The sequence below is a fragment of the Juglans microcarpa x Juglans regia genome, chromosome 1D (assembly GCF_004785595.1).
Source record: "Juglans microcarpa x Juglans regia isolate MS1-56 chromosome 1D, Jm3101_v1.0, whole genome shotgun sequence".
In the NCBI taxonomy this organism is placed as follows: Eukaryota; Viridiplantae; Streptophyta; class Magnoliopsida; order Fagales; family Juglandaceae; genus Juglans; species Juglans microcarpa x Juglans regia.
Window position 1 is genome coordinate 8,922,302 of NC_054594.1, and position 19,600 is coordinate 8,941,901.

Consider the following 19,600-nt stretch of genomic DNA (forward strand, 5'->3'; position numbering starts at 1 on the left):
ATGACACTAAAAAAGTCTTTTTCGTTAACGATTTTTTCCAATTGTGAAAGTCCTCCACTGTAAATGCATTTGAACCAGAGTGTCTAGTTGGTTTCTTGTTGAAAAGATAACATGACACAAAAAGGTGCAGGCATTTTATTGTTGAACTTTTTTTCAATTGTGAAAACCCTCTACCGTAAACACATTTGAACTAGGTGTCCAGTTGGTTTCTTGTTGTTAAGATAACATGGAAGATAAAACGTAGCATCTTTTGTCGGTGAATACTCCAACCAATTAGGAAATAGCTTAAACCACTCAAATTGATATCGACTAGGATGACCAATTTTTTCAGAATATGGCTATTTTTCCATAGAAAATTGATATTGGCTAACTTTGAGATATCCTCATCTTATTTCATCATGCTTATTCATATGATAATCTCATATTGGAGGAAGAAAACCTGGATCACGCACTAATCTAGAAGTATCAATTTCTTCAGGTGGAACTCTGGGTATTTTTTAGAATCTTGCATAGGATTTATTTATTTATTTATTTATTTCTAATCAAGTCTTGCATAGGATTTAAAGTGTCAACATTGGTAGTAGAAACAGCTTCAACTTATGAAATATCTACAAGATTTTTCTTGGAAAACGATTCAATAGTTTTTGGTATGCCTATATCATTCAGCCTATTTTTTTCAAAATAAAATAATTAAAAACAACCCATTAACAACTCACAAAATAAAACGCAAGGCTAATTTAATCAATTTTTTGATATGGCAAAACTTATATATCGTTAAATATTTCAAATGCATATAAGACATCTTTAGAAAATCAAAATCTATAGAGCTACTCCTTAACCAATTTCTTTCAATTCATATCCAAGTGTCGGTCCTTCAAAAAAGATAATAAAATACTAGTCATAATTAAAAAGAAATAGATGTTTTAGATGTTCTATTTAACATGCATTAATTAAAAGAGCAACAACAACACCTAAACAAGGTAAAGATATGAATACGTTTAAAATAAAATTATATAACCATTCATTGATAAAAAAAAAAAAAAATATTACAAATATCAACTAAAAAGTAAATAATTAATTATAAACATTATGTTAATACAAACAAAACCCATAAAAAGAGTCTTGTCAAACTAAAAAAATATGAAAAAGCAAAAAAAAAATATTTAAGAACTTGCACTCTTAATCAGCAGAATGTTTTTAGATTCTTGTTTATTTTGTTTCTGATTTATTCACATTGAAAGAATAAAATACTGAGTTCCAAGGGGGATGGCTTCTGTTGCCCCCCATGTAGTTTCGTCCGTCTGGACTCTGTACACCCCTTTAGGTGGTTCATCAGCGTCAACACTTCTTCTCAATCGGAATCTCAACCTCGATTGATTCAAACCGTCCCCTCTTCGGATGTTGCTTTGTACTCCTCCCAATGGAAACCATATTTCGATTTCCACCCTTGTAACACCGCCTTGTATGGTCTTCCTGCTGCCGTACTCACCCTTGTTGATGGTAGTTGTACTTTATCTCTCTCCTATCTCTAATGCTCTCCCATCCACCCTTGCCTAGTCTTCTGTATTCAACACACAAAATGGAGGTTTTGTAACACTATCGCACAACTCCATAAGCTCCATGGCCATCTTCCTCTTAACCCTTTCCTTCCACTTCTTGAGAGATAATAAAACGGGACCTCTTCTCCCACCACCACCACCACCATACTCTATTACTGCCAAAGACTTGCCCGATTCATTGGAGCTCCGTTGTGCTATTAACCCCATCGCGAGCGGTTCGAATACCCCATCCTTAATAACTTCACTCCTTAATAACGGCCAAGAAAATTTGATTAGTAAAACTATGAGATCTAGGTAGCAAAGATAACATTGAAAATGAGTATTTTAGCTACTCTGAAAGTTTGTTCATACACAAGGACAAGATGCATACTTACATCATCTCATCATAAACAATTACCCAGAAGATGACAGAGATGACTCTTAAGACTACTCAAGTAGGCAAAACCTCCAAAACAAAATTACAACTATATACAGTCAAAACTGAATGACACAAAACGCTTGCAACTCTATACAGATGATGGCTCTCGATACTAAGCTCATTTATCCTACACTAATGGATACAACAAGTACATAATTAGCCAAACAGCAGTAGTGCTACGAACTGGTAGTTCCTCTGTACACAGATTTCGGGTTATCACAATGCCATATCCATGTGTCTTGCTCAGCCCGGCATTTTCTGTTTATTAGTCGTACCTTTCACTTCCTAAGCAGATAGAATGGCACTATGTGATTGATCAGAACAGAGATTGTTGCAGGAGCTACCAGATTTGACCTTCTCGTGGTCAGTATCGTTCAATGAAAGCAGCCTTTTCTGTATCAATTTCATAAATAGTTTACAAATGAGAAGATTGTTTTTATCATTTAATGAAGTAATATAGGATAAATTGTTAATCATATTTTTGATTGGCTTCGGAAGCTCAATCCATTTGACAAGATGCACAACCGTAATTTTTTCTAGAGTTACATCGAAACATCATACTAATGTAGCATGCATAATAGATTATTCCCCACAAAGCCATTATTCCAACATCAAAACATTGTAGAATGCATAGCCAGATAATTCCCCATCAAAAAAGGGTTTCCAAAGAAAACTTCTAGTGAATTTACGAATAGGAAACAAGTACTAAATCTCCAAGTGTGACTATAAAGGTAGTAGTGGCTCTTCTACAACCATTCCACAAATTGAAACATACTTTCAGTAGTAAATGAAACCTAGGTAAGAGCACCTTCTCAACTTATGTAAAGGACAACTTAGCATATTGGTCAGGAAGCAAAGTCTAAAAAAACATAAAGGTGATCTTGTTAGTCTTGTTAGTTATTGCAATTTTTCAAACAGCAACTTCTACCATATCTCGACCCCCCATCCTCCAACCCAAAGCCAAAAAAAAAATCACCTCAGATCTTGTAACTTACAATCAATCTGGGATCAAATACAATCCACTAAGAACACCTTCTCGAAAAAATATAAAAGCACCATATTGAACATCCAGTTAAGGTAAAATCAAAGATGAGCGAATGCCAGGATAAAACTATCAAATGTCTTAATATCAAGCTCAAAGTTAAGTTTTGAAGCTGAAGCCTTACGCTAACTATAAAATTTTTGAACTATAGAAGGAAAAGATGATACATTTAATAGAAGCTGTTAAAACACCGCAAACAAGCAAAAAGCTTTTGGGAAGAAATTTTTTCCCTAATTAATAAGAAAACAGTGATAACACTTGCCAATTTGAAACAGTGATATTATATGAAAATTGAATATGTTACAAGTCTTCAAGCTAATAGAACTTCACCCCCTTTAAATTTCAGGTCCCTAAATTCGGTGAACAACCCCAAGTTTTCACTTGAAATACAATTTCCATGGCCCAAAATGATGGAGCAAGATTGTGTGGTAACTAGGTAGGTTGCGATAACCACAATTAGAGAATGTATCCGAATGCTTCCAGATCAATGCTTCTCTCATGATTTGTATTAATAGTCATCCTACACCTATAGCCACATTTACTTCTCTCTCCCTCTCTCTCTCTCTCTCTCATGACATCAACATACAATTGCTAGTAAACTACAAGTAAACTACATGATCGAGTCCATACAGAAGAGCAGCATACGCACATGCCTCCATGACATTCTATATAACAAGAATGTGAATGGGTGGCTGTCTGATTCCAGACTTCAAACCTAAATCTCTAAAATTAACATTAGCAATAGCTGTTTTAGGGTTGATAGATGCATCATGAAAACATATAGGATAAATCCAGAACAACATGAAGCAAAAGAAATACTGGGCATAGAAGAAATGACTTACATAATCCTCAAACACAGGACTTGTCAAATTGACAACGAGGTTTTTCATCAACAGCAATACCTGGGATAATGCACATAAACTTGTTACATAAATCAGCAGCTTCATCAGAGAAAAAATAATTGAGAAAAATCTAAAGCATACAATCTCTATTGAGAACAAGGGGGCGGGACAGGATTCTTTTGCTACTAAACCTGATAACCACAGAAAAATGGTAAAACAAAAGAACTAGACTTTTGAAGAGGAGGGACGTACAGTTTCCAGATTTACTTGGTCCATCTGCTTCAGTCTCTGCAAGTGACCAGTGGTATTTGGATCAAAGACACTGCCAATGAACTGGTAAACTTGAGCGAAATCTGGCATTACTGCATCAAACGGAAAGTAAGCTTATCAGCAATAGTAGGTCAAAAAAATTCATGAACTGATAATAAAAAATACAAGCAATATTAATAACTACAACTGTTTAAAGCAGCATTGACCAGAAAATACTTGACTCCAGAAGAAGGTGAATTCCAGAAAATACAGGTTCTCTAGCATGTGCTCTAAAGCCTGAGTATCTCCCAAGCTAATACAGTACCAAATTGTAATGACCTAAGGAAAGCTCAAGCCACATCTAAGCCTATCCTTACAAAAGAAATAGTAGATTGCAATTGAAACCTCTTGGAATCATTACAGAAGGTAAGAACTTATCCATTGCTAGCAATGTGGGATTCCATTCACCATCTTCGATACCCAATTCGAGGTATTACCTCTCCCTTAAATTTTAAGGTCACTGATAGGTCATTCCATTATAGGTGGCACAGCTCAAATCCCACACTCTTGACTAAATTGCTTTGATACTAACAGAAATGACAGCAACATCTGTGCTATAACCCTAAAAATCAATTTGAAGTTTTCCTAGAATCACTTATAAACCCAGTTTCACCTAGTAAATAGCCAATGAATTTATCACCCATGATTACTGGGATGCTACAAAATAATAGGTGATTGAAAAATAAAACATGCACTTTCAAGTGTTAAGCTAATATAAAATCAGCGAAGTCTGACCAGACAAGAAAAGCTAGACTTGTGCATTCATGAGCTCCAAAAGTTGAAGGATAAATGATTGTATATTTAACATAAATTTGGAATACTTATAAAAAAAAAAAATAAATAAATAAAAAAAAAAAAAATTTGGAATCAAAGGTGAAGCATATGGGTGAAAAGAATTACAGTTGAGACATGCAGCATTTAGAAAAGACACAAGGAAAAGAGGAAACATATTAACCCAACCAGGATTTACATCATGGAAGTTTTTTTTCTTTTGCTATAATCTTTTTCCTGATAAACTACTGTTAGAACCAAACTCCAGAATGCATTGCACCTGATATGAACACGTGGGAATGGAATCCCTTGAACCCACAATCAATTTGAAAACTCCCAAGAAAGCCAAAATCAAGTCAATGGATGGAGAACCGCACCCTCAGAGATTCCATTATGACAGTGCTACTGCATGATTAGTTGTAATAAAAATGTTTAAAGGAGGGAATGCCATTTGTCATTCTCATAGTTCTGTAGTGAGGAAACATGGCACAGCGGAACTCACTCTCTGATTATGCCCAAACCTCAATTATTAAATTAGAAAACTGAGAAAAAAATTACGAAATTACGAACCTCTAACTGGCTTTCCATGATCCTCTTGATCGACCTTTTCCCCTCTTGGCCAAGTCCTTGGAGTGCTTTCATTACTACTACTATAGCAGCAATTATTTGCAATGGGTGGCTCAACCAATCCCGCATCATCTAAAAAACCCAAACAAGTATATGTTATGTAAACAGAATGAGGCCAACATATTTTTAGAAGAAAAGAATATAAAATCAAGTTTCAACTCGCAAATCAGGTAGGAACGGCTCAAAACCTTTCGTCACTTGTGAGACACAGGCTACAGGCGCAGAGTTAAAACTCCTTGTAGACAAGGTTGAACTGGTTATTGGATTCCCAGGAACTGATGATGAATCTGGCCTGTAAACATATGCAGGTTGAAGCATAGCAGATGAAGATTGATATGGGCTAGTAACTTGGGATGAAACTAAAACTGCAAAATTCACACAAGCGAAAGATCAGCTCAAATTCTAATGGAAACTACAACATTAAAAAAGAAGAAGAAGAAGGCCAACCATACTAACCATTTTTAGGGGCTTTCTGTGGATACGGATGAGCTGCCTTTCTCTTTGGTCGAGGCGGTGGCACATGCTCACTTGCTCCACTCTTCTGAACCTTCAGAAAATACTTCTGTGCATGACTACGAATCTGCAAAAGGAGGAACAGTAAAGGCAAAGACAATGGGATAAGTGGAACACGAGACAATAGACTAAGTCTCCAACACAAAGGCTCAGTTAAAAGCTTTTCATGCTCACATTATCCGATAGTTTCTCAATTTCAAGGTAATAAGTAAGTCCGCACCACTAAACTTACCTGGATAACCGTCTTAGACCCTACGAATGCTTCAATTTTCTTCCAGTCCCGATCAAATCTGAAATGATTCAAGCAAAAAGATAAATTAATTTAGAAACAATTAACAGAACCAGAAGGTTTTCTCTCATATACAGAAACGGCTCCGATAACAATAAGTATTTCAGGGAACTGTTCAGAATTTTGGCATTCAATTATTTTGATCTAGAATCTTCCACTGAAAACCCCAAGATACAAACAAAAATCCATCATTTCCCCCCAATTCCTCAATATTCTCAGCAGCCAAACAGAAAAAAAAAAAAAAAAAAAAAAAAAAAGAGAGAGAGAGAGAGAAAGAACAAATTCCCAACGCTGAAAAGAAACAATTTCCAAGGAATAACAAACACTCACAGTTGGAGAGCTTCGAGGAACTTGTCGTGCTCCTGCTCCGTCCAGCTCTCCCTTGACTTGGTAATCGTATAGGGTTTCCGGACCTTCTTATTCGCATCATCCAGGAACGACGCCGCAGAAGCACTTACAGCGCCGGTGGTGGTTGTCGTGGTGGTCGGCGGCGGCAGAGAATTGGGACCGGCAGGAGGGTCCATAGTAGCGGGATCGAAGAAGTAAAACCCCTGAGCAGGGTTTGGGCTCACAGACACCATGACGCTTGAATCCACAAAGCTCTTATTACCTTTGTTTCTTGCTCGCTCTCTCTTTTCCTCTGTTTGCTTCCTAAATGATAAGTGATAACTACCCGACCGACTTTTGAATCCCATATTCATATACAGAGGCAGAGTCTGTAGACTGTGCCTACCACTTTTCGGACTACCGTACACGTGGCGGTTTCGTTTCTTTCAAGCTTCTGGAACTTAGAATTTACGGTGATTGTGGATGCACCACGTGGCTCCTCGTATACCTCTAGGTTAATTTAAAAGACTTCTGTTACACAATATTTTTATGTATTTTTTTGTGAACTCCGATATTTTGGTTAAAATAATTATTCTATATTAAAAAAATAACGCAAATCAAATGTGGAAAAAGTATATAAAAGTGTTGTATATGAATTTAAAATGTTGCTCCTCTTACAAAAACAGTCCACTATAATGATAATAAAAACGATAGACTCACTCCTTGCTAGAGTATTAATATTGACTTTATTGAAATTATTTTTAAAATTTAATGAAAAATGATAATAAAAACGATAGACTCACTCCTTGCTAGCGTATTAATATTGACTTTATCAAAATTATTTTTAAAATTTAATGAAAAGTATATATTTTTTATAAATTCAAAACATCTATATCTATAATTTCACATTAGATTAGTCATTAGATTCATCAAAATATAATATAATATTATTTTTTTAATAATAATATTTTTAATTTTTTTCATATTTTATAATTACACTAACCATATGTACATTAATAATTTAATTTGATATTTAAATTATTGTTTCACAATTAATTTTTTTCTCAACCTAATTACCTAACAAACACATTTCACAAACTAATTTTCAAACCTAAACTAATAATCTCCTGTATTTTGTAATAAAATAATAGGATAGACTTATGAATAGTAAGTCTTCAAATATAAAGATGAAACTAAATTTCCCATGGCTCAAAACTTGAGTTTTGAGTTTTGAGTTTTACCGAATCCAATGCCAGCGCCTTAACTCTCAATCCATTCAAATTTTAGATTTTTCTTCATTTTATCGAACCCCAGTGCTCTTAACAATATATTTACAACTATGAATTAAAATAATATATTTTTTAAAATTTAATTTTCACTTTTATTTTGATTTGATGTTTTTAAATATTCAAAAAATACTATTTGCAACTAAATTGTAAACATTCTGTATTGGTCATATAAGATTTATTTTCACTTAATAAATTAAAGGAATAGAATTTAGAATTAAAAAATAGAATTTTTATTTATAAGACATTAATTTGATCAGTTTCTCAGTCTGTTACATTAAAAAGTGTAACAAATTCTTTTAAATCTCGAAGAAAATTTCAATTGAGATTCTAATTTTTTAACTGTAATTACAAAAGATCAAACAAAAATTTGTCTATATTTTCGCAATCATTTTAGAAAATAAAAAAATATTAGATTTCTATTAAAATAGAAATCTCAAGTTTCTTGCTATTCATTTCTAAATCGTTTGCTTCTTAAACTCCTCTCAACTCATTTCAGCTCATCATTACAATTTTTTCAAATTTCAATACAAAATATAATAAACAGTTCAACTTTTTCAAATCCTAAAATAATAATAATATTAAAAAATAATATTATAATAATATTTTATCATCTAAACTCAACTCAACTCAACTCAATTCAACATTCAAACACAGCCTAACCCAACTCCCATAGCACTCCGCCTTCCAGATTTACGTTCGGCCTGGCTCTTGGAAAACACAAAAGCAAATCACAGATAAAGCTGAGAAAAGGCAAGGAAAGCAAGAAGGCCTGAGTATTCTCTTGATCAGAATTTGTGATCCCAAACTCTAGTAATGAGTCTGAACCAAAAACCATTCAATTTTTTTCAAGTGATGCTGAAGCTATTGTGGCAAGGCAAAATCTGCCATCAAATCAGCAATGAAGGTAATATCTTGGATGCAGAGGGATTGCCCAACCTCGTGCAGTCAGAAATTTGAGAGCAAACATCAGGCACCACCAACCTGATGCAGTCTTCTTATCGGAGACTCTTTTGAATAATGTTAATACTTTACATATTGTAAATAGACTTGATTTTGCTAAGTATGTAAATATGCCACCAGTAGGTAAATGGGGTGGCCTTTTGCTTATGTGGAAAGATGATATGGATGTTGAGCTTAATACTTAGATGTTAATATAATAGCTTGCATGGTATATTCAAGTCCTTCACACCACCCTTGGTTAATTAGTCTTGTTTATAGCCTTGCTCAATACAATAGGAAAAGGAAATTCTGGGATACCATGCATAACATGGTCAATAACTCTACTGGACCTGTAGCTGGGGTAGGAGACTTCAACAACATTCTTGGTCAAAATGAAAAGTTTGGAGGAAAACCTTATGCAACTACCTCTTCTCCTAGTGGACTCAAAAAAATTATGAATGAGAATGGGATGGTAAATATAGGTTTCTCTGGTCCTATCTTCACTTGGTCTAATAATAGGAATGGTCTGAATCACATAAGAGAGAAATTGGACAGAGGAATAGCAATTAATACCTGGTCACTCCTTTTTCCTAATGCCATTGTCAAGAACCTTCCTTTATACGCATCTGATCATGCCCCCATCCTCTTAAACACTATAGGCAGTAAGAAAAATCACACCAGCTTCAAGTTTGAAGAATTTTAGATAAGGGATCCTACAAGTCAATTGGTGATTCAAAAAGCTTGGAACAATAACTTTCAAGGTAACCCCAGTTTCGTTCTCACAAAAAAACTAAGAGAGGAAAAAAGGGCTCAAAAGTTTTGGACAAAAACTGCTTTGGTCATATTCAAACTTCTATAAAAAGTATGACCAACTCCCTTAACCTCATCCAATCCAATACTCCTACTTCTCATTCCAATCTCTTGGAAGAAGAGCTTAAAGGAAAATTGAATGAATCCTTGACAAGGGAAGAGATTCTTTGGCGTAAAAAATCTAGAATCCAATGGCTCATTACCACGGATCTCAACACAAAGTTCTTCCACATGACTGCCACTATGAAAAGGAAAAAAAAATTACATTGACAGCTTGAAAATTGACACAAATCAGTGGACCTCTAATCCTACTGATATTCAAACCAAGTTTATTAAACATTTCAAGGATATTTATACAACCACTAATCCTGATATTCCACATGAGCTCAATAATCTCTTTCTGCAAAAACTCTCAAACAGTGATAATCAACGCCTTTGTGTGATACCTAGTGATGAGGAAGTTTGGGAGGTCATCAAGAAAACCCGTAACTCCAAAAGCTCCTGGCCCTGAAGGGTTAACTAGTCTATTCTTTAAACATTTTTGGAATATTTAAAAGAAGATGTGTGTGCAGCTATTAAAAACTTCTTCATTCATGGAAACTTGCTCAAAGAGATAAATCACACCCACATCACTCTTGTTCCAAAAACTGGAAACCCAAATATGGTTCACCACTTTAGACTCATTAGCCTTTCAAATGTTTGCTACAATTTCATCTCCAAAATTCTTGCTAATAGACTCAAAGCTGTTATCCCAAAACTAATATCTCCACACCAAACTACTTTTGTTCCTAGTAGAGTAATTCAAGAAAATACCATCTTGGCCCAAGAAGTCTTCCATTTTTTAAAAAGGAAAAAAGGGAAAAATGGGGAAATGGCCATCAAAATAGATATGGAGAAGGCATTTGACTACATGGAATGGTCTTTTATTCTCAAAATTTTTACCTGCTTAGGATTTCATCCCACATAGATCAATTGGATAAAGGAATGTGTTTTCACAGTCAGTTTTTCTATCATAAACAATGGGATTCCAAAAGGGTTATTCACTCCTTCTAGAGGTCTTAAACAAGGTGACCCACTGTCTCATTTTCTGTTTATCCTGGGCATTGAGGTTCTCTCTAGGTTAATTGCTAAAGAATAGAGGAATAATACCCTCAATGGTATTAAAATCAACAACAATGGCCCAATTCTCACACATTTGCTCTTTGCTGATGATCTCATTTTGTTCGGTAAAGCCATTATCCAAAATGCTCAAGCCTTCCAAAATTGTATTGAGAAATACTCAACCTGGTCTGGACAAAAGGTGCATACAGGAAAGTTTTCTATTCAATTCAGCCAAAACGCTACTCTACATGATAGAAGAGATATAAAAGACTTGTTGGGTTTCAAAACTACAAATTCTAGGATTAAATATCTTGGTATTCTTTTAACCATTCCTAGATCCAAAAAATTGTTTTTTCAAGAGGTCCAAGAAAAAATTAGTCAAAAACTTGCTGGGTGGAAGGCAAAATTGTCACAAGCAGGTAGAACTACCTTGATTAGAATTGTTGCTAGTACCATTCCATCTTATTTAATCTGTACCATGTGGATTCCTCAAAACATCTTAAAAAGCATTGATAGGTCTTTCAAAAATTTCTGGTGGGGCTTCAAGTCGAATAAAACTCATAATCTCACACCAAAATCAACTTCAACAAAGCTCTCTTTTGCAAGTTAAGCTGGCAAATGATTCATGGTAGCACTTCAAATTGGAAAACTCTTCTTCTGAATAGATATCTCAGAAACAATTATTTTCTTGACATCTCTCCAAAAGTGACAGATTCTTGGTTGTGGAAAGGGATTTTAAAACAAAGAAATTTTCTTAGGAGAAGTGTTTGTCGTCAGATTAATAATGGTACCAACACTAAAGTGTGGATTGACCTGTGGATCCCCAATCTTAACTCCTTCACTCCCACCCCTCAAAATGAGACTATCTTCAAAGATCTCACTCTTAAAGTCTCTGAACTCAAACTAGAGGAACCTAGAAGGTGGAATGAATTGCTTCTTCATACCCTTTTGAATCAAAACACTGTTAATGAGATCATCAATATCCCTTTAGCTCAGTTTGATTTCCACTCTAAGGAGGATAGATTAATTTGGATCAATCAACCTCAAAAAATTTCTCTGTGAAATCTACTCATGCTGTCCTTAACATACCCACAGAGAGCAATCAGTCGCATATCAATTCAAAAACCTGGAAGAATGTGTGAAAAATCAAGATCCATGATAGACTAGATGTTTACCTGGAAAATCTTGAACAATATCCTCCTAACAAGAGCTTTGCTAGAAAAATTCATTCCCTTAATAGATGATCAATCTTGTTGTCCCATATGTGAATCAGAGGAAGAAACACTTGACCACTTATTTCTGATATGCCCCTTTTCTCGAATATTATGGAGACAAGCACCTTGGCCCCTTGATATTTCCTTCTTTGCAAGCAGAGACATTGTTAATTGGATTGATTGCTTTGTAAATTCCCCTCAAAACATTGGTATTCCAAATCTGAATAAACATAGCTTCCAATTGTTTGCCATCATTTCAATAGAAAATATCTAGTTTCTTAGAAACAAAGTTGTTCATGAATCCTATACTCCTAAAATTGAGGGCTCGTTTGTTTTCGGAGATGAGATGAGATGAGATAAGATGAGTTTAAATTAAAGTTAAAAAGTTGAATAAAATATTGTTAGAATATATGTTTTAATATCATTTTTGTTTTGAGATTTGAAAAAGTTGAATTGTTTATTTTATTTTGTATTGGAAGTTAGGAAAGTTGTAATGATTAGGTAAGATGAGATGAGATATTTTTTGAAAACAAACGAGGCCTGAGACTTTTGTGACAGGAACCATCAAGAATTTCAGGGATCATTGTAATGCATGGGGCAATAAACATCATTGTAACCCTGTGTGTGAAAAGGCTATACCTGCAGGACATTATTTTTTAACATTTGATGTAGCAGTTCAGGAATCTGGCAGTACTGCAGCTGTAGTGTGCAAAACACTAGATGATTCAGTGGTTTTTGTTAAAACCAGATTTATCAATTCCAAGAATGCCAACCAAGGAGAAGCAACAGCTCTATTCATAGGAATTGAAGAAGCTAGAGCACATCGGATAAAGAAATTAGCTATCGATGGTGATTCAGAAGTTTTTATTAAATTGATTGAAAATCTTGAGAAAGTAACTGATTGGATCATCGAACCTATAGTTAGAGACACAAGAATACTCCTGCGATCTTTTGAGAGTTGGTGTATTAAAAAACTTTATCGAGATCATAATTGATATGCGCGTAATATAGCACAATGGGCGGCTTCAAAATGTCTATTTCGAAGCATACCCATTATTAGTATCCCCCCCCCCCTTCTTTTGCATTTTCATAGTGGAAAAGACCCACCTATTTATGTGTCTGTAACTAAGGTAGCTTTGTCTACCAAGAATCCTCTTTGTTTAGTTTAACATAATATAACTATCTTGCCTTAAAAAAAAAAAAAAAAAGTCTATAAACTCGTGAAACGACATTGTGGATTCAAATATGTGGTTTAATGACAACTCTCCATTGTGGATTTAAATATTCAAATATTCATGAGATTGACGAGGGTCCTCTCATTCTTTGAGGGGTGAGGTGCTGTCTTTGCCTTGATAAAGAGCTGTCCTTTAAACTTTGTCTGAAGAGAATAGGATGGAGGAAGAACTTCAAAAATTTTGGGAAGGCTTTAGTCTCACGGATCAAAAGAAACAAGCGATTGTTTTGGATCAAAAAGTAATAGACAAATCATTAGCAAAAGGAAAATGTTGTCTGTTAGCTTTGATAGTTGCTTACAAGCTGATTAACAGAGAGGCTACAAGCTGATTAAACGGGAGCCTTTTAGGACAACTATGTCCAAAATATAGAGACCAGAATGATGGATACAGTTTATAGATGTTGGTGAAAATCGAGTCCTATTGGAATTTCAATATGATCGTGAAAAGTATAAAGTTATGAAGGGAAGGCCATGGTCCTTTGACAGAATGTTGGTTTGTCTACAGGATTTTGATGGTAACACTCCACTAAAGGACATTCCTTTCTCCAACGAAACTTTTTGGATTTAAGCACATATCATGCCTCTAGCCAGTATGACAGAAGAGGTAGGAGTGAAAATATGTTCTGGTATGGGAAAGGTGGTGGAAGTCGAGATAGAAGAAAAAGGTTTTGGCTGGGGAAGCTTCCTTCGTATCAAGGTGGAGATAGACATCACCAAGCCATTGACAAGAGACAGATTATTAACCATCGACTAGTAGCAATTATGGATTCCATTCAAGTATGAAAGACTTCTTCCTTTCTATTTCCATTGTGGGGTAATCAAACATGTACAACACTGCTCAGGAATCAATCAAGACAACAACAAGACATGGGGAAGAGTCAGTATGGCCCTTGGTTACGGGCCAATCCTGCCAAGTCTAATGGACGCATACCAAGAGGTATGGTGGAAACACTGTTCAACCACCACAGTAAGTCTGCTACATGGGAGCTCAGGGGAGATGCTCAATAAGAAAACAAACTCTGCTATGCCAGAATTATAAGATTTTTCTTCAAATAAGATAGTAGAAATCCCTATAAAACATGAACTAAGGGAGCACTTAAGGAAAGTTGCAAGTTTTGAAAAGTTTCCTAAAATGCTTAGTGAGAAAACAGATTTGACTTCCTTTCCACCTCTGAGGATCCAGCTCTTAATGGGAAAGTTTTAAAGAATGATAGTTAGCACAAAATGGGGGATAGAATCATTATGCCTGTAGAGGCAATTGAGGAGATGAATGATCTCTCACAAAAGGAACGTTCAGAGTCAACTGATCCCCCTAATTCGGGCTTGCCTATTGCTAGTCAAGCTAATTCTGTGAGCCAATTTATTTCTCATCAGATCAAGGAACCAGCTCAGTCCAAAAAATAAGCTAAATGGAAGAGAAGAGCTCGAGACAAGTTTTTCGATGCAGTTTCTACTGATCCTATGAATACTAAGCTATCTCCTATCACTAGCTCTACCAAAAGAGATGGTGGTATATTTGGGGAGGAAGGTATTGATAATAGCTATATTAAAAAACCAAAAACCCTAGCATCAGTTGGTGGTGGAGCAACCACCACAGCCATGAATTTTATAAGTTGGAACTACCAAGGGCTTGGAAACCCTTGGACAGTTCATGAGATTCATATTATGGTGAAGAACAAGCTCCCATAATTCATATTCATTAATGAAACAAAATGTAGTAGAAGCAAAGTAGAGAAAGTGAGACATGATTTAGGCCTTGAGCATAGTTTTGTGGTGGACAACAAAGGCCTAAGTGGAGGTTGCCTTTTTATGGAAAGATGAGATGAATGTAATTCTAGAATCCTACTCTCATCACCATATCTCTCTAAGAGTTTCTGATGTGGGTGAGAGAAAGGAGTGGTTGTTAACTGGATTTTATGGGTCACCAATAACTAGTAAAAGAATAGACAGCTGGAGATTACGAAGAGCATTGAAACTAGTAGATGAGATGGCTTGGATTTGTGTGGGAGACCTCAATGAGATTAGGCATCAGAATGAAAAGTTTGGAGCTGTTGTAAGACCCTACAGTCAAATGGAAAAATTTATATTAGCTATTGAAGAGTGTGGGTTAAGTGACTTGGGTTTCCAGGGTGACAAATACACCTGGAACAACAATAGAGAAGGAGCCTAGTTTACCAAAGAACAACTTGATAAAGCTTTTGGAAATTCTGCATAACATGACTTATTTGCTAATACTATAGTGAGAACTGGAGCAACTCAAAGCTTAGATCATATACCCCTCATGATCACAATGAACTCTGGAGTACAGGAGGAAAGTAGAGGAGAAAGATCATTTCGATATGAAGCCAAATGATCCCAACGAGAGGAGTGTTGCATGCTGATTTAGAAAGTTTGGAAAAAGCCTATGCTTAATATTGATAAGTTAAATAATATTGTTGAAAGCCTGCTCAGATGCCAAGCAAAGCTAAAGAAGTGGAGTAAAGAAAGTTTTGGTAACTCTAAAAAACTTATAAACTCCAAGCTTCATCAGATCTCAGTTCTACAGAAGGCTAACACAAGGGATCAAATGAACAGTATTAAGGCTTTACAAAAGGAGGTTGACAAGCTTCTTAAAAAGGATAATATTAATTAGAAACAAAGGGCTAAGCAAAAGTGGCTAAAGGAAGGAGATAGAAACGCTAAGTTCTTTCATCAACGTGCTAACCAATGAAAGAAGACTAATACTATAAAGAACATCAAAGATGATAGTGTAAATGAAGTTGTATCTCCAGAGGCTATTGTTGTCTAGTTCCAATCCTATTACTAGGAGCTCTTCTCCACATCTCACCATAAAGGCATAGCAAATTGTTTGAGGACCTTGATGCCCAAAGTGGTTGCTGACATAAATTATTACCTTTCAAAGAAGTTTACCACTCAGGAAGTCAAGGAGGCCATTTTCCAGATGAACTCTTTAAGCTCCCCTTGACCTAATGGGTTCCCACCTGCTTTCTATCAACACCATTGGAGCTCTATTGGCAAAGAGGTTAGTGATGTTGCTCTATCTGTTCGGAATTCTGAGGGCAGGATTGATGAGATTAATAATACTCATATTGTTTTAATTTTCAAGGTGAAATCTCCTTCCAAAGTGACAGACTTTAGACCAATAAGTCTGTGTAATGTCTTATACAAAATCATCTCAAAGTCTATTACCAATAGACTAAAAGAGGTTCTCCCAGATATTATATCTCATACTCAATCTACTTTTGTGCCTGGTAGATTAATATCTGACAATGTGATTGTTGTTTTTAAGGCAATGCACACTATGAACAACAAGCTCATGGGGAATGTTAGACATATGGCTCTTAAACTGGACATGAGTAAGGCTTATGACCATATTGAATGGAAGTTTCTCAAAACTATGATGATCAAGCTAGGCTTTGATTAGAATTGGGATAACTTGGTGATGAATTGCATAGAATGCTATCTCATACTCACTGTTAGTTAATGGTGTCCCTCAACATTCCTTTAAACCTTCAAGAGGTATTAGGCAAAGGGACCCCATATCCTCATATATTTTTATCTTGTGTTCTAAGTTGCTAAGTTCAATACTGAACCATGCAGAAAGTCAAGGAGCTATTACGAGCATCCCAATTGCTCATGGCCAGTTACATATTAACCATTTTTTTTGCAGATGATAGTTTGCTCTTCTGTAAAGCTAACTCTCTTGAGTGGAGTAGATTAATTCATATACTGAGCATATATAAAAAGGCATATAGTCAGAGATTAAACAAGGAGAAAACCTTAATTCAGTTCAACAAGAATACACCAAGAGAAGTTCAAGAAAATATTCTGAACATTGCATGAGTCAGATCAACTGTACCCTATGTGAAATACCTTGGTTTGCCAACTTTGGTGGGGGAGATCTCGAGCCAATTCTTTTAAAAGCATAATCGACAGAATGAGGCTCAGGATTAGTAGCAACAAAGTCAAAACTCTCTCTCAGGTAGGCAAGAAGATCATTCTAAAATAAGTGGTGCAAGCTTTCCCTACATATTGTATGGGAGTTTTCAAACTCATTTGCAGCCTACTCAGAAACCTTAATAGAATTATGCAAAACTATTGGTGGGGTCAGCAAGATCAAGAGGGAAAATTCGTTGGATTTCTTGGAGCACTATGGGGAAAGCAAAATCAGCTGGAGGTCTGGATTTTAGAGATCTAGAGAGCTTCAATCGGGCCATGCTTGCTAAGCAGGTATGACACTTATTAGAATATCCTTAGTCACTAGCTTCTCAAGTTCTTAAGTTGAAATACTTCCCAAAGGACTCATTCTTTCAAGCTAAATCGAGCAAAAGTCCCTCTTTTACTTGGACAAGCATTTTGGCTGCTAGATCATTACAGGAAAAAGGCACAATTTGAAGAAATGGGAATGGAAAAGATGTTCAGATATAAAAAGACAAGTGGCTTCCACAATCCTCCACATCCAGAATTCATAGTGCAGTCAAGGTGTTGGAAGAGAATGCAACAGTGCAAGTACTCATTGATTCTGATACTAAGCATTGGAAATCCTCCATAATTGATGAGATCTTCCTGAGAGAGGAAGCTGCTATCATTAAAAGAATTCCTCTAAGCTGCAATGATAGGCCTGATAGACTTATATGGAAAGGTACTGCAGATGGTAAATTCACAGTCATAAGTACTTACCATCTTCACAAAGATCTGGTTTAGCAATCAAAAGGCCAACCTTCTAATAGTATGAATGGTAGAAAGGTGTGGTCTGACATTTGGAAGCTAAGTATTTTCCCAGCAAATAAAATTTTCATGTGGAGAACATGCAGAGATGGACTTCCTACCAACCTGAACTTGTACAATAAAAAGGTTGTGGAAAAGCCTAACTATCCTATCTGTATAGAGGGGGAGGAGTCAGTAGCTCATGCATTGTGGAGCTATCCTGCATCTCAGGATATCTAGGGCCAGTGTTCCAAAAAGTTGCAAAAAGTTCTCAATCCAAGATGTTCTTCATGGAACTGATAGAAGAAATGTGTAATGATGCAAAAAAAGAGATCCTGGAGGACTTTGTTGTGGTCTCTAGAAGAATTTGGCAAAGGAGAAACAATTTTGTTTTTCAAAAAGTTTTCAAGCACCCTAATGCAGTGGTGAAGCAAGCCATAGAAGATTTGCATGTGATGAAGTCTCTACATTCTATGGTAGTTAAGCAGCCAAGCAATATTAGCTCAGTGGATCTAAGGTGGACCCCCTTCTTGATAATTCATTCAAGATCAATTGAGATGTAGTAGTTGACAATATTCAATGCAGAGTTGGTATTGGCATCATAGTTTAAGATCAAAATGGATTAGTTATTGCTACAATAACAATGAATCGATCTTTGTTTTCTGACTCTCTATTGGCACAAACTATTGGAGCACTCAAAGCTACCAAGTTTGGGTTACATCTGGGACTTCAACATATCCTACTGGAGAGAGATTCATTAGAAGTCATTCAAGCAATTACTAAGGAAGAGGAATCCTGGACTTTTGCAATGATGATGGTGACATCGCTAAGTGGTCTGTCCATCATGTGAGAAGAGATACTAATAAAGTTGCTCATGTCTTAACTAAGAATGCCTTTCTTATTTATGATGTAGTAGTGGGCATGGAGGATCTTCCTTCATACATATTGTCATTGTTATGACTTTTTGATGAATGATATATGTTCCTTTAAAAAAAAGTCTAAACTTATAAAAATAAATAAATCAATTGATGATTACATAATTAATACCTAACATTTCCCTCCCTTACCTTTTGTGTTTTTTAAAGGGGAAACGTGGCAGGGTGTCCCAGCTTTTTACAGGTGGAAGGGGGGCAAAATTTGACATTTTCCAAACCAAAAATTAATATAAAAAGAAAAAATGCGAAAAGATGTTGCCACGGGTAGCTTAAGCGTCTGAGAGTGACATACACTATTTTAAGCAACCTTGGGTTATATCCCAGGTGGCACCAAGTTCAGGGAAAGTTCTAGCACCTTTGTATGTTTAAAAAGTAAGATTTTTTTAGTAAAAATATTTTATTAAGTTTTAAAAAGTAAGAAAAGATTAAATAAAAATATTTTTTAAAATAAGTATTGTATTGGAATAATGTAAGTAAATAAATAAAGTTAACAATTTATTTAAATATAATTTTTTAATATAATTTTTCTTTTCATTTTATATTTAAGTAATGATTATGCAATTATGATTATGCAATTACTAGATAAAAAATTAAAAATTAAAATAAAAAAATATTTTGTATTTAAATGACATTTAAGAATAAAGATACGAGAAATTTTAAAAATTGAGAATTAC

The 19,600-nt window shown here is 35.3% G+C and overlaps 1 protein-coding gene across 1 annotated transcript; it reads right to left on the minus strand.

The window, feature by feature from the left end:
* Nucleotides 1-1,862: 1,862 nt before the first annotated feature.
* On the minus strand, nt 1,863-7,080 carry LOC121267796 (protein REVEILLE 3). Its single transcript, XM_041171864.1, has 8 exons — nt 6,701-7,080; nt 6,314-6,371; nt 6,025-6,148; nt 5,757-5,933; nt 5,512-5,640; nt 4,114-4,223; nt 3,862-3,921; nt 1,863-2,370 (listed from the first exon to the last, which is right to left on the minus strand). The coding sequence occupies exons 1-8, from the start codon at nt 7,069-7,071 to the stop codon at nt 2,263-2,265; spliced, it is 1,137 nt and encodes a 378-aa protein (XP_041027798.1). The 5' UTR covers nt 7,072-7,080; the 3' UTR covers nt 1,863-2,262.
* Between the last annotated feature and the right edge of the window lie 12,520 nt (nt 7,081-19,600).